At 36.8% G+C, this 17036-nt stretch overlaps 1 protein-coding gene across 2 annotated transcripts in view; it reads left to right on the forward strand.

The window, feature by feature from the left end:
* LOC115436896 (solute carrier organic anion transporter family member 5A1-like) overlaps window positions 1-17036 on the forward strand; it is a 53567-nt gene that overhangs the window by 18450 nt on the left and 18081 nt on the right. For both annotated transcript variants that reach the window (XM_030159867.1, XM_030159868.1), the window contains exons 3-5: window positions 9486-9618; window positions 13485-13702; window positions 16014-16178. In XM_030159867.1, coding sequence (XP_030015727.1) covers window positions 9486-9618; window positions 13485-13702; window positions 16014-16178 — 516 coding nt within the window. The remainder of the gene's footprint in view (window positions 1-9485; window positions 9619-13484; window positions 13703-16013; window positions 16179-17036) is intronic.

Here is a 17036-nt window from a genome sequence, read left to right on the forward strand (position 1 = left end):
GTTATATGAAACACTTTGGTATGAGTTAATATGTAGATTGCAAAGGAAATCTAAGTAAATAAATTAAAAACAATTCTCTTAAGACTGGTCACATGTGTCTTGTGAGCAAAAATACCCTATGTCACACATGTATTAGAAGACATTAAAATAGGTGTAATTCACAGTATTTCTAAAATATGTGCAGGTTTTGGAGGTCGAGCATGACTAAAAAGACAAATCATGACCATGGACATTGATTTTTAACTTATGCGCACAAAAAAATCAGTACTGAGGTCAGGGATGCTGACAATTAGATGATATAAAATCTGAAATACCTGAATTTGTTTGTTTTTTTCAGCTTTTTCACACAGGTTTTTATCCCTTAGGTCCTCATAGGGTATCTTTGTACATTTTACTCATATTACCCTCTGATTACCTTTGTGACATTTAATTTTTTGTGTTTTTTGTAATGATTAAGCTGGCATTTCAACGGTTAAAATCCTGAAAATTGTTGAATGTTTGGTTGTTTTGAGCAGGGCTGAAGTTGTTTAAGAGACTCATAAAAAGAAAAGCAAAAAAGCAACAACAAAAAAAAAAATTAACGTATGATGATTTTGAAGAAGGTTTTTTTGTGCATTTTTGCCGCGAAGGTAACCGGAGGGCAGTAAATATGAGGAGGGAATAAGGGATAAAGTTCAGATTGAGAATATGAGTGGAAACAGTTGCATGGAAATGCACCTCCAGACAGACTGAGGCTACATGAAAAAATGGCAAAACGGAAATTTTGCTCTGTGTTTGTGCCTATTGTTTGTATGACAACAATGGCCAGTGGTTTCTAAAAACTCTAGCCAAAGTGGAAATTTCGGCAAATTTCCATTTTGGCTTTTGTGTGTAAACGGAGATCTCAGATGGACGTCACAGTTCTCAACAGAACTACATTTGCGTCACATGTGCAACTAATGGAAGTAATGTTTTGTTGTGATTCTTTTCAAGATTCTGATTGGTTAATAGTAGTGATGTGCCGACCTGGAATTTTTTTGTATCCAGTCCAATTTTTTTTAGGATTAGTTTTGCATATACCGATCTGATACTGATTCAATACATTATAGTCCATTACAATGAAATTTTGATTTAAATTTGGAGTCATTATTTATAGGTTATTATGCTATTATTTTACTTGAGATCACAACTGGGCTGAATGTGGAACCTGAAATAAAACAACTGTGACACCTTTGACTCTTAATAACTTTAGTATAATTTTTCCACTTTCCAAATTCATACTGTGGGACAAATTAGAACCTTTGACGGGCCAGTTTTGGCCCATGAGCCGTATGTTTGCCTCTGCTGTAGCGTGTCTATGGATAAGTCTGTCCAGTGATTATATGGAGGTGCATTCCGTGCCGTATGTTAGTGATGCATGAATCAGTGGGTTACTTGTGGGTCAGGTTGGGTGGGGTCACATAATTCCACAAAAACCCCACGGATTGAAAAAAACTCGACTTGCGCATCACTAAAGTGAAAGTGAAACTTATAGATGCTTTACTAATTCCTCTAAGACAGGGGTGTCAAACATGCGGCCCGAGGGCCAAAACCGGCCCGCCAAAGGGTCCAATCCGGCCCCCAGGATGAATTAGTGAAATACAAAAATTACACTGAAGATATTAACAATCAAGGATGTCAAAATAAATTTAGTTCAGTTCCATCTAAAGTGGGTCAGACCAGTGAAATACTATCATAATAAAGTATAAATAATGAAAACCACATATTTTTCTCTTTTTTTAGTGTAAAAAAAGTAAAATTACACAAAAATTTTAACATTTACAGACAAGCCTTTAACAAAAAATGTGAAAAACCTGAACAAATATGAACAACCTGAAACATCTTAAGAGATTTAAGAGTAACTTTACCAATATTCTGTCTGTTATTAAATGTTTTGTGCATTTGTAGATCCACTGTGATCTGTACGTTGTAATGAACATTTAAAAATGAGAAGCTGAGGCCAAATAATGGCATAAATTGTTAAAATTGCCCTTTTTTTTCTTAATAAATTTCATTTTGGTCATGGTTCATGTTTTTCCATATTTTTTTAAAGGATAAGTTTGTAGATGAAGAAATTTTGATCATATAATCTTACTTTTTTCACTCTAAAACATAGAAACTGGACAAACAAATTTTGGAAGTGATATTATTGTTGTATTATTATGTTATTATTTTAATGATCTGGCCCACTGCAGGTCATATTGGGCTTTATGTGGCCCCTGAACTAACATGAGTTTGACACCCCTGCTCTAAGACATCCCTAGTTAATGATATTCAATCGTCTCACCACACTGCCATCTACAGACTCGGCATGCTCTTGACGGTTTAGATCAGGCATGTCCAAAGTCTGGCCCGGGGGCCAATCACGGCCCGCGGTCAGATTTTATACGGCCCACAGCTTCGGTTTTATAATGTATTATTTATGGCCCGCTTGGACTGTTGAACAGAGTACATGAATCATAAAAGGTTCAAAATGCAGTTTCTCCTTTCACCTCATGGTGGCAGCACCACTCTAACTCTATCAGGCTCTGTGACTTTGCCGTGAACCATTTTCGCTAATTTCTAACCATGGCTCCTGTAAATAAAAAAAAAAAAAAAAAAGGAAAGTTGACAGTGAGGGCCGCCGCTTCCAGGAGAGATGGGAATTACAATTTTTTTTCACTGAAAATCGAGGTGATTGTGTTTGCCTAATTTGTCGAGAGATTGTTGCCTTGTTTAAGGAATTCAATGTAAAGACACACTAGCAGACAAAACATGCTAAGGCATACGACAAGCTACAAGAGAGTGAGCGTTCCGAAAAAGTGACGCAAATTCAAGCTGCTTTAAACTCACAACAGTGACTCTTCATGTGAACCTGGGAGTTCAATGAATTCACCACCAAGGCAGGCTACCAAGTTGCCAGGTTAGTTGCCTCTAACTGCTGGTGTTATGTACTTGTAGATGTGACACAAATATTACTTTCTGAATGATTTTGTGAAAGACAAGAGTAAGAGTCATATGTTTTCATCTTAAACGTTCACAGACTTTACATTACTGAGTAATATATGAGTAATGATTACTCATATAAGTCATGTTTAAAATGAATGTGGGGTTAAGATTTTTATCAACTTCTTGGAAGTTTAAGATACTCCACACAGTTTGTTCTATGTTATCTGACTCCAGATGTGAAAGGAAGGCAGAATTGTTTTGTTTTGTTTTGTTTTGTTTTTTTTTTTAATTTGTTCACACCTGAGTGGCTTAGATTTGGTTACATTGCCATTTAAAAAAATTATATTGTGACAATGAAAATAAAATTATTGTAGAACAGCACATTTATATGTAATTTTTACTGTTTAAAAAACGTCCGAAGGGACCACTGGCCCCTGGCAATCTCCACATTATCAGATCTGGCCCTCTTTAAAAAAAGTTTGGACACCCCTGGTTTAGATATATACGGGGCCGTGTAAGCAAAGATTTTTCTGAAAATGATGTGTGCAAGGTTTTTTTGAAAACGGAAAGGGGGAAATATCCATGTTCCAAAATATCCGGCTACGTGTAAACATGGCCTGTGGAGCTGGTGCCATGTTCATGGAGGCAGAGAGTCCTGTGTTGATGGTTTGAAGTTGTAATGACACTGTGCTGTGTCAGCAGGTTGCTATGACAACCACCGTCATCCTGTAACATTTCATTGTGCAACCTGACCTGGCCTCTACACTGTCTGTCCGTCGGTCTGTCGGTCTGTCGGTCTGTCGGTCTGTCTGTCTGTCTGTCTGTCTGTCTGTCTGTCTGTCTGTCTGTCTGTCTGTCTGTCTGTCCGTCGGTCTGTCTGTCTGTCTGTCTGTCTGTCTGTCTGTCTGTCGGTCTGTCTGTCGGTCTGTCTGTCGGTCTGTCGGTCTGTCGGTCTGTCGGTCTGTCTGCTCTGACCCAGTTGCTGCAAGTTCAGCATGAAAGAAAATGCAGTTAAAGTTTTATATTTTATGAAACTCGTACAGCGCATCATTTAAAAACAACATTCATCAACACATAACGCTAAAACCAAACCTCATAAGCCAAGTCCAGTCCAGATTTATGGGTTGGATTTATGTTAAATTGAATTGGTTTGAAGCTTACAAGCATTTTTCTTGTTGAGGCTCTGAACAGCATTTTACATTTTATATTTAATAGCTTCCTGCAGATGCTCGGCTACAGCATTCCCTCTAATTTACAACCACTATTAATCTCTTTTAAGGCTGTAGAGTCGCAGGCCCTGCTGGTCCAGACTCATGTAATCAGGGTTATAGAGTGCCAGCCTGCAGATGCAACATTTATCAGTGAAGCAGTAACACCTGAGAGGGCGGTGTGCGCTGTGTATTATATGTGTGGTGATGATGCAACACATTGGCAGCACCATAATCACTGTAAGAAACCACGCTGAGAGTATTATGTCATATTAGTGTATTATAGCCTGATCAGCAGTAAACAGTTTACATATATCACAGAGTTGCATCTTTGTTTGGCCCCAGATGGGAGATGTACAAAATGAAAGAGGTCTAATTAGCTTTCTGCTCACCCCTGTGGCTTCCGTGCAGTAAAATGTGAGTTTAAAATGAGCCCTAAACCAGATCTGACCAGATCAGACTGCTTGGCTGCATCTACCTGTTGTATAACAGGAGGCATATTGAAGGTACACTGTGGAACATGAGCAGTCTGACTACACTGATGCCTTTTCATTTATGTGTGTTTAGAGAGTGGAGATCTACATGTGGAGATGTTTTGAGACGCCTGAATGTGGCTGTCACTTTGATTCTGCTTCATTTAACAAAACATTTGTCTGAGAGTGGATGAATTCACCAAAAAACCATTAGTACTTCTTTTCTTTTAGCTTTTCTTGAATGTTTTAGATCAGAGGTGCCCACACTTTTTCATCTTGCAAGTTACAGTATGTGGACAAAAGTATGTGGACATATTGAATTCAGGTGTTTTTCTTTTCTAACAAAGGTCTGGGATACAAAACAATAATGACAAATGTCATAATATAGTTTTATATTAGGATAAATATCAAAGCTAGCATTGGTTTATAAACTATATGGACATAAATATTGTGACACATCATGTCTACAGCTGTATGCATGATGATTTGAGATAAACGCAATCAATATTTCCTTAAAGTTTAATGGGAGATTTTTTTTCCTCAGTGAGATGTGAAGAAAGTAGATGGTTAGTTGTGGTAGAAAATTATTGTTTACAGTCAGAGCAGGAAAAATATTTTAGAAATTTAGAGGTAGAGCATTTAAAATCACAGTCAATGGATTAAAAAAAATTAATGTTGAGAGAAATTAAGTAAAAACCATCTCTGAGGCATATACAACAATTAAAACCAAACTAACCAATAAAAGGATATTTATCCCAATATAAAACTATATTCTGATATTAGTCATTATTGTTTTGTATCCCAGACCCCTGTTAGAAAAGAAACACCTGAATTCAACGTGTCCACATACTTTTGTCCATTTGGTGTGCTATGTAATAGGTGAAGGCTGGGGTGCCGCTAGCAACTGTGGGCCCCATAAAAGGTAAATGTTGTGGGCCCTTCATAAAATTCTGTGTCTTGTCAAGTGTGTGTGTTTGGGGTGGGGTGGGGGGTTGCGGTCCATAACTAACGTAACTAAGCTGGCGTGAAGCGAAAGTGAAACTTAATATGCTTTCAATGTCTGACTCCTGGCTTCTAAGCCTCAATTATAAAGCAGATCTTACACAAAATTTTTACAACTTCTAACTTGTATTCACTGTATTCACTGGACCTCCTCCACTGCTCTATGCCCCCCCCCCCGAGGTGCTGGGCCCCATGAATTTGTCATGTTTATCCCCCCTTTACAGTGCCACAGCAAGTAGGTGTAGACTTCCAAAACACCATCATTCATGGTGGAACAATATTTGGATTTATGTGGGAAAATGACTACAGTCTGATTAACTGTGATTTTAGTTCCCTCACCATTCTCCATCTCAGTTCACTTTTAGAGGGAAGTCAGTGTTGTAGTGTTTACAAACATTTCCCTTAAGAATACCAACGATAGTTTGACAAGTCAGTCAAACATACTTTGAATATGACTTGAAGAAAAAAAAAAAGTCCTCCTCACATTCCATGGAAGCCTTTTTTTTTTATCTCATCAGCTGATGGGTCATGAACTGTTGTTATGGTGCTGTGGTCGGCGGCGTCTTCATCGCCGTCGTCATCATCGTTGGCAATTATTCTCAAACATCTTCTCTGAAACTGCTGGTCGGATTCATTTCAAATTTTATTTGTAGCTTCCTTGGGACAATGACCAGAAAGTTTGTTCACAGTATTAATAAATATTGATTTTGGAATTTTTGACAAATTTCTGTAATATTAAAAATATGCTTTTACTTGTAATGGTCCATATTTTGATGATTTATAGCATGTAAATGATGAGAGATATTAATCTAGTTCCTATTGATCACTGTTAGAAGTCAAATATGGACTTTGATTGAATTAGTTGAGTTCTCTTCCAGTGAAAGTCCTGCCCACTTCTATTGGGAGACCGATCTCCTGCATCCAGACCACAGGACTGGAACATAGAACAGAACCTGACAACCTAACACATTTAACTGGTATTGATTCAGATAGAACATGACGCTGACATACAAGGACACTGGAACAAATTTTTTTTGTTGCTAATTGCACCTGTTTTGGCTTTTCTCCCTCTTGGTTTTATCCAGTTTTAACAGTTAAACTACTCTTTTATGCTGATCTTCTCCTTCACCCTCACTGTCTTTCTATATTTCCTCACTGGTGTCTGGTTGGCTTCTCAAATCTCAGCTACTCTCTGCTGGTCTTACCACCAGCAGCCCAGTGGTCTTTTATCCCCCTGATGGTTTGCATCACGTTGCATAACACGGCATCCTGCCAGCCAAGGGTTTTCCCTCTTCTCCTGCTAGATAAGGGATTATCCACAATGCCGCTGGGCCCCTTGGAAAGCCCAAGCTGCCAATCCTATCACTACGCTTTATCATCCCGGGATGTGGATATCCCAGTCAGATGATGTAATAGTCGAGTTGTTGGATGAGATAGAAGGTCAGAAAATATGCTTGTGTGAAGATGCACTTCAGATGAGTGACTGCAGGGCTCACACTGCTGCAGCCTCTTCTAGAATACACTGAAGTTTTGATTGGCAACAAATATTGACAACACATTTGTCAGTATAACATAAATTCTCACTGTACATAAATGTATATTTTAATAGACCGGATCTCCACACACATCTACTCAGTTATTTTATTCATTTTATACTACTCTTCAACCCATTGTTGTCCTTGTTTCTAGTGGAATGTTTGGTTATATTAGGTCTGTGTTTTAAGTGTGTTCATGTTTATGTTGAAATTGCACAACGTAAGCTAAGAAAAACCAAAGCCAAATTCCTTGTATGTGTTCACATACTTGGTCAATAATGCTGACTCTGATTCTGATATCGCATCAGCTTTGCAGTGATTTTTGATTAAGAAAATAAACCTACTTGTTATGCAATTTATTCATACCAAAGCCAGTGTTGTGAAAGCTAAATTTCTTTGCGTAGAATCAGCAGAAAGTCACCACAATTGGTTGTATGTTTTCTATGTAACACAGGAAGTTGTCAGGTTAAGTAGGAAAATGGAGCTCTGATGATTAAAATGTCTATGTCTTTAAAACTACGTCTGACATGAACCCAGAGCTCCCAGTATGTTCCCATGACTCTGCCAGTTAGATAACACTGGTAGGGTCCAGTGCCTGGCCCAGCCTTGAGTTTTTAAGTCACGCCACTGGATTTTGGTGTTTGCCTTCAACTCTGTCCAAAGAATCTAAGATGTTAATTCCCTCTAATTGGAGAAATCTTATCCTCAGCCCCAAGCGGCCCAGTATTGCACAGTCATATGATCTGCACACATGACCTGCACACATGGCCTTTTGTGTCGCTCTTAATGCGAGATTAGTTTGATTTTCAATGTTACGTAAAGGTTAAAGTCACACAAATGTCACTGAGTTTGGGTCATTTAGTAATTTGGACAAAGGTGTTGACAAAAACTAATTTGCTTTTTTTCCCCAGATGAATCTTTCTAATTATGTGTTGAAGAGTCCAAAAGAGTCCCATTAAGTTTTTATCTCCTACTGGGAACATGCAGCTGGGGGGCCAAAACTGAGTCTGTCAAAGGTGTATTATATGGAAAGTATATGTGGGTTTTTAATAAACAGGGTTCCCATGGGGTCTTAAAAAGTCTTAAAAGTCTTGAATTTTCAAATGGGTGCTTATTTGAGACCGGGCTCATTTTGGTACCTATAGCTTTTTAGACCCAATAATAAAAAAGAAATGTAGACATGTTTCCCCCCAGGATGTACCTAATGATGACCTCAGATAAATATAAAAATATTATACTCTTGCTCTGGGCCATTCCAAAATTAATGAATTTTTAATTAAATATTAGGTCCAGAAATAGGACCCAAATATGGACAGTAAAAGCTACCTAGGTGTCAGTGCATTAGATGTGAAAACATGTCTGTAAATGGTCTTATATAGACTATAAATGAAGACGCTGTGTTAAATGTGTCAATCTTAGTGGTTTTTCTGATCCGCACATGTGGGTTTTTCATAAATCTCAGTCTCATTCCAGGTTTTGTATGTGACCCATTGTGTCCACTAGTGTTACATGCAGAACCTGTGCATTTAAACGCAAATAAATCAAGTGATTTTGCAACAGCGGTCATTTTTGTGAAACACTCTGCCTTGAATAATTAGTTCGATTCCATAAAAATGTACCTGTGAGAGAATAAAAGATATATATATAAAGTAGTAGCGTGTCCTTTTGACTGTGTCACATGTGGATTTTTGTATAAAAATAATACAAAAAAATATAAACATGTTTTATTTGATAGTTTCTCTTTTATCTCAGTAAGTATTTATTTTTAAAATAGACCCAAAGTGCTTCCAAACTTATTTCATAACATTAGTCTACATCTGGTTTGAATTTTTAGCCCCCATGTCCTGTTTTTAGCGACCAGTTTCATAGAAGTACCCAAATCGGTATTTAATACCGTAAAAAATTCTTTAAAAGGTATTAAATTTGATATGGTAGGTCTTAAGTTATGTTTCCATAAACTTGTTAGCTGTATTGTGTTTAAATGTGTCTGTTAAATGTCCAAACTGCAAAGACTAACATTAGTCGACTCAGTTCCACCCATTCCAACTCGACAATTTATATTGAAGTTAGGAACCAATTATTGATTACTTTGCAGCCCCCGATGAGAAATAAGTCACAGAACATTCAGCCCAACACAAAGTAAAACATGTTGCAGCTAAAGAGCAGATACTTTTTCTAGAATGTGTGTAGACCCAAAAAGAGCTAAAAGGAGACGGAGTACTGGGATAAAAGGGACTGGTTTTTTTTTGTTTTTGTTTTTTTTTTTACCTTTTTCATACATTATGAGATTTGTTTCTCATCATCTGTGTCCTCCTCTTTAGCCATCATGTACGTGATGGGAGCCCTGGGCCCAGCAGCTGGATACCTGCTGGGGGGGGTCCTCATCGGCTTCTACGTGGACCCAAAGACGGTGGTCAACATTGATCAGAGCGACCCTCGCTTCATTGGCAACTGGTGAGTCCAAACTGTCGGCTTTTGTCAAAAAACTATAAAATGTGTGCGTTTTTGTGCATATTGAAGAACATTCTGGGTCTTGTTTTCAAACAGCCACTGGTTTAACTCTACATTTATAGCAATGTGAATGAATGTACAATGTCCCTGTTAAATAAACCAGTAAATAAATAAAACTAAATACATGTAACACAGAGGTAGTAGAGCTGTTTATACAGTTGTTCTACGGATAAAATACCACAAGGTTATAAAGAAATCATATCAGGAAATGTAAAGCAAAGTAAACCTGTTGGTGTGATAATGAAAGAAGATGTGACCCAGTACAGTGGTGGGATTCACTGGTGCGTTTGAAGATGTAAAAAAGGTTACAACAGAGACTAAACAGTCCTAATGTCGGCAGATTCAGTTATTATTAATTACATTCCAACGTTTCTCTGACAGATATAAGCATTGGTTCACAACACCCAACCTTCTTCGTGCATTTTCTTTCCTGCTCCTGACCCAGATTCATCTGTTCAATAAGAGGAGTCCGTGTTCCTCATGTGGTTTGTAGTGAAACGTTTGGATTCGCTTGGATTTCCACCAGCCTGGAACAGCTGCAGATCTGATTTTCACACCTGATTTGAAGCTGTCAGAAGTATTTTGAACGAAAATAACTCTGAAACCTGGAAACTTGGTTCCCAGCTGGAATAGAAAAAAAAAAGATGTTTTCTCTACAAATGGCCTGGTGCTGAGTTTAATCATCTACATTCAGGAAAGCTAGTTTCAAGAAAGTAGGACAAGTATGGTTTCATATGAGTTCAAAACTGGTGGGAACATGGCTTCCTTCACAGTTTGTTTCAAGAATCCTGAACAGAAACAGCTCAAGAACCAGAGCTACACTATATGGACAAAAGTATGTGGACACGTTGAATTCAGGTGTTTGTTTTCTAACAGGGGTCTGGGATATAAAACAATAATGACTAATGTCAGAATATAGTTTTATATTGGGATAAATATCATTGCATTAGTTAGTTTGGTTTAAATTGTTATATTTGCTTCCAAAATGCCTCAGAGATGGTTTTTACATAATGTATCTCAACATTGATTTAATTTTGTTTTTTATCCATGACTATGGTTCTAAATGTTCTACCTATTTCAATTTCTAAAATGTAATGTATACCTATTCTTATTTTTAAAATATTTTTCCTGCTCTGACTGTAAATAATAATGTTCTACCACAACTAACCATCTATTTTAATCACATCTCACTTAGGAAGAAAAATCTCCCATTAAACTTTTAAGGAAATATTGATGTTTCTCAACTATATGGACAGAAATATTGGGACACATCACGGCTACAGCTCTAAACTGTCCGGTTCATGATGATTTAAGATAGAAACATCAAGAGAAACTAAGTAAAACCCATCTCTGAGGCATTTTGGAAGCAAAGATAACAATTTAAACCAAACCAACCAATGCAATGATATTTACTCCAATATAGAAGTATATTATGACATGAGTCATTATTGTTTTATATCCCAGACTCCTGCTAGAAAAGAAACACCTGAATTAAATGTGTCTCAGTACTTTTGTCCATATAGTGTACAATATAACAGGTGTACATTTCATAACTGAATGAACCACTATGATAAATGCATTTCAGTTCATTTGTGTTCAGTTTCTTACTCTGATGACATGTACTGAATGGACTTATCTAGGGTTTTGTGGTCCGGACAGTAGCAGCAGACTTCCAAAACATCATCATTCATGATGGAACAATATTTGGATTTAATAATCTACATGTAGGACAATGACTACTGTCCGATTAACTGTGATTTTAGAAATATAGAGGTAGAACATTTAAAATCATAGTAACTGATAGAAAAAAATAAAATAAAATCAGTGTTGAGAGAAGTTAAGTAAAAACTATCTCTGAGGCATTTTGGAAGCAAAGATAGAAAAGAAACACCTGAATTCAACGTGTCCAGTGTAGTTTGGAAAAGGTTTGTGAGTGAAAAATTCTCCAGGTTTGTAATTGATTCTGACTGGGGTAAACTAACTTATGTGAAACAGAACCATATCCAAATGGTTCAAACATTTATTGCTTGACTGTTTCCAACCAAAGAAAACGAAGAATAAACTTGTGCCATCACCTTCTTGTACACGTTGTAAATCTGTTGGCTTGTGTGAGATGCAGTTAGTCATCTATTTACAGATCTCAGTGATGTTTTCTCCTAAATGACAGCATAACCAGTGACTCACCAGCTCCCAGAACAGACTTCCTACATGAATTATAAGCAACGAACGCATGAAGAGGATGGAATGAGTGTACCGGTGATTTAGCAAAAGCGTGACTATTTACTTATTTATCTGCACTGTAGTGAGACGCAGAGATGAAGGAAAAAAGTAGTCCACCTACAACTGACTCACCCGAAGTCACCCCTTCATTATACTTAACACTTAGACACATAAGTGGGTTGAAAATGAACCGGTGAGGTTATTTTATTGCAATATCTTTGTCATGAAAAGTTATTATTTCATATTCCAGGTATTCCTCAGAAATCATTACAATTTTTAACCTAACTTTTATAGAGTTTATGAAATTGTAGTTACCCTTGGCCCTCGTCTGTTCGCCGTCCATCTGTCTGACTGTCCATCCGTCCAAATGTGCAAAAACTTTGGCGTGCACTGATAAGTCAGGCTGAGGGTTTTCAAGTGTGCGCACATTATGATTTTTTTTGTATTACTACCTCAAGCTTCCAAAGGTGGGTCACAGTGTCTGAAAGTGAATCATTTTTACCCTTGGCCCTCGCCGCAGAGTATTGTCATCAGTTCGTTGTCTGTCTGTCTGTCTGTCTGTCTGTCCATATGTGCAAAAACTTTGGCGTGGACTGAAGGCCGAGGATTTTCAAGTGCGCGCATGTTATGTTCAATTCTACATTCAAGATTCAAATCAAATCAAATGAGCTTTATTTGTCTCATACACTGTGCAACATGCAGTGAAATGTATTGTGTGTCTCTCCTCTGGATACTTACACACTACAAAACAACAAAGGACAACAGTATAAAAAAACATAATGAGCCCGCACTTGAAAACCCTCAGCCTTCAGTCCATGGCAAAGTTTTTGCACGGACTGACGGATGGACGACGAACTGATGACAATACCCTGCGGTGAGGGCCGAGGGTAAAAAACCAAGTAAGCAAGTACACGATAAACTAAGAGTATATGAGTATAATATGAATATAAAGTGGATTATAAATTCAAGGATGTTAATTGTCTTTATGTGAACACAACGAAAATTAGACGGTAGTTCTCAGATAAGAAGGGACAAACTTTAATACAATATATTAAATGAAAACAATATAAACACAATATGAGCACACAATATAAAACATACTATAGAATATGTACAACATATGTAAAAGAAGGAATATAAAGAATGTGTGTACAGTGGAAAAATATATATGCAATATTATGTGTGTATTATTATGTTCATTCATTCAACAGCAAAACCAAAAGACCCACTCACTCACTCACTCACTAAATGGACGTTAACATTGTTCTATTGCTGTTATATACTGTATATTATATAGTCTATATACTTTTCAAATTTTCTAAATATTTTATAAACATTTCAAAATTGTTAAATAAATAAAAAAAAAAAAAAAAAAAAAGCCCCAAAAAATATATTTAAAACATTAAATTGTGGACCAAAATATAATACAAATGATTATTTTTAACATGACAAAATGACAAAAGTGTCATGAAAACACACTGATTTTAACACGAGTCATTTTGACCCATTTATGGAAGAGCTGAGGGTCCAGGCACTGGTGGTTCTGAGGGTTAAATGGCTTCTCTGTATTTTCGGTGTCATGTGTCTAGGTGGAGTGGGTTCCTGCTCTGTGCTGTGGCCATGCTCCTGGTCATCTTCCCCATGTTCACCTTCCCTAAGAAGCTGCCACCCCGACACAAGAAGAAGAAGAGGAGGAAAAAGCTGAGTCTGGATGACCTGTCCAGTGATGACGACGTCCTCAAGGAGAAGAGCAACAACAAGAACCAGACGGTCACCTCGTCCATGGGCTTTGGCAAGGACATCAAAGGTACCGGACTGAGAGGACCGAATATGACGGCTTTAAACTGTACGCTGTCATTCCCTGATGGGGATTGTTGAATAATTTAGAGCAGGGGTGTCAAACATGCAGCCTGTGGGCCAAAACCGGCCCTTTAAAGGTTCCAAACAGGTCCGCAGGATGAATTTGCAAAGTGTAAAAATTACACCGAAGATATTAACAGTTAAGGGGGTTGAACTGCTTTTAGTTGAAGTTCCAGAAACAGACCAATATGATTTAAAGTAAAATAATACTGTAATAACCTGTAAATAATGACTCTAAATTTTCTTCTTGGTTTAACCCTTAAAGACCCAAACTGGTGACCAAAACAATATACTGATCTAAACTGTTCAATATCTGCTGATCCATTAATCCTATCAATACATGGAAATAATTGGTGTAAAATACAGTTTTTCATCTTTTCATGGTCATCAGATATGACCCATTTTGTTGTTCAGAGGCTCCATAGTTACCATGGAAACACCATCATCTTCTACAACACTGATTCACCAGTAAAACCCATGTAGATTAATAAATGACAGTGGATGGACACACTTGGTTAATGTTCAGTTATTGATATATTTGCTGAAAAAGTCACTTTTTCTTCAGTTTTCTCTGTTTCTGATATAATAACCCTCAATTTTAGTCTGAGCTTTTATGAACATCTACATGATCAGTTAATTAATTATAAGAAAATACCTGATTTTCACAGAAAAAATGCAAAATACAGAAGATAATATTGTAATAAATGGTGATAAATCACTTAATAATTGTTAAATAGAGAGAAAATTCCATTTAGGAAATGACACGGAAGTAGTGCCGGGTCCTTAGGGGCTAGAAAAATCTCATCGCATTGCTACTGAAATTACATGGTAAAAAACTTTACCTCAACCTCAAACGTTCCCTTAAAAAAGTTCCTAGTGGGAGTAGGGTGGTGGGACTTTTCAGAGTCCCTGGAATCCCTACATATAAGAAATGTACTACTGGCAGCAGTGCATTTACATGACATGTTGCACACTTATATTATAGAATGTAGTGATTACACCAGTCATCTGTTCTATTTGCCAGACTGTACCATTTTATACATTTTCTCTACCAAAGGTTTTAAATAATTTAGTGGTTGTCCAGTAGAACTGGTGTAAATACAAATGTCAGTGTCTTTTTGGTGCTGGACACTGTAGTTTTTAGACCAAATAATTAAATCTAAAAATCACGTATTGAGAAATAATTAATTGCAGTCCTAAATCAAACTGAATTTTCTCTTCATTCTTCGGTTTGACCTTGTGTTAGTTTCTTAGAGTGAAGATTATTTTAATCTAATCAGTTGACATAGAAACCATATGCACTGATAGGATTAAATTATTCCGTCAAGCCGATTTAAGACTGCTTACTTCTTTCAAGAAATAGTACAGCTGTATGGTCTTATCCAGGGGTGTCAAACATACGGCCCGTGGGCCAAAACTGGCACGCCGAGGGGCTCAGTCTGACCCGTGGGATGAACTGAACGAACTGAAAAAATTACACTGAAAATATTAACAATCAAGCATTTTTGTTCAGGAGCTCTATTTTGGTCTCAACTGGGTTGGACCAGTAAAATACTATCATAATAACCAATAAATTATGACTCCACATTAAATAAACTGCCCATTTTTCTCTCTGTTTCAGTGTCAAAAAAATTTCATGAAACGGTTTACATTTACAAACTATCCTTTCAGAAAAATGTGAATAATCTGAACAAATATGAACAACCTGAAATATTTTAAGAGAAGTAAGCACAATTTTAACAATATTCTTCCTGTTATTTTGTGAATAATAACAAAATGTAATAACATGTGTAATAAATAAGTATCAGACATAGCAGTTCCAAAATGAATTTGTGTAGTGTATTAGATTCACTGTGATCTGTAGGTTGTGATGCACATGTGAAAACGATAAACTGAGGCAGAATATTGTTAAAATTACCTTTATTTTTCTTAAGAAATTTCAGGTTGTTCAAATTATTCACTTTTTTTTTTTTAGGATAGTTTGTACATGTAAACATTTTCCTTTAATTTCTTAATGAAACTTCAATTTTTTCACTGTAAAACATGAGAAAAGGTTTGGAGTTGACATTATTTATAAGTTTTTATAGTATTATTTTACTGGTCTTGGGCTGAATGTGGAACCTGAACTAAAATGAGTTGGACCCCTGCTGTGGACCAGTAAGATGAAAGCCGCACAAGAAACTCAACTCGGGGATTTTCAATAAACAAATAATGCTAAATGTATTCTCTCTGTTTATCTTCTTCTCTTCATCTTCTAGATCTGCCCAAGGCGGCTGTGAGGATCCTCAGCAACGTCACCTTTTTGTTTGTCAGTCTGTCCTACACAGCGGAGAGTGCCATCGTCACCGCCTTCATCACCTTCATCCCCAAATTTATCGAGTCTCAGTTTGGGATCCCAGCCTCCAACGCCAGCATCTACACCGGTGAGATGAATCGCAAAGACGTGTCCAACCTGAGTACAGACTGCTTTAACCCTCTGGTTCCCTGCCCACAGAGTTCCTTCTAACCCAGGGGTGTCAAACGTGCGGCCCTTGGGTCAAAACCGGCTCGCCAAAGGTTCCAATCCGGCCCACAGAATGAATTTGCAAAGTGCAAAAATTACACTGGAGATATTGACAGAGGATGTTGAAATCATTTTAGTTCAGGTTCCACATACAGACCAATATGATTTAAAGTAAAATAATTGTTTAATAACCTAGAAATAATGACTCAAAATTTTCGTCTTGGTTTAACCCTTAAAGACCCAAACATCCAGTGGTGACTAAAATCATCTGCTGATCTAAACTGTTCAATATCTGTTGATCCACTAATCCTATCAATCTGTGTAAATAATTTGTGTAAAATACAGTTCTTCATCTTTTCGTGGTCATCAGATATGACCCATTTGGACATTCAGAGGCTCCGTAGTTACCATGGAAACATCATCATCTTTACATTGATTGATTGATTTAATCTATAAATAGTGACTCAAAATTTTCTTCTTGGTTTAATGTGAAAAAGGTATTACATTGTGCTTATAAATAATAACAACTCCAAATTTTTTTCTTTTGTGAATAACCTGAAAAAAATGAAACTTTTTAGGAAAAATAAATGCAATTTTAACAATTTTAGGCCTCAACTTATTTATACATGTTCTTTACAGATCGGATCCTAAAATGGCACAAAACATTTAGTGAATATTGTTAAAATTACACTTAATTTTCATCAACATTGAAATTATTTGAACATCATTGAGCATCATTTGTTTAAATACATTTTTTTTTTGTTCTAGGTCAAATGTT

This window comes from Sphaeramia orbicularis, chromosome 17 (genome assembly GCF_902148855.1).
Source record: "Sphaeramia orbicularis chromosome 17, fSphaOr1.1, whole genome shotgun sequence".
NCBI classification, from domain to species: domain Eukaryota; kingdom Metazoa; phylum Chordata; class Actinopteri; order Kurtiformes; family Apogonidae; genus Sphaeramia; species Sphaeramia orbicularis.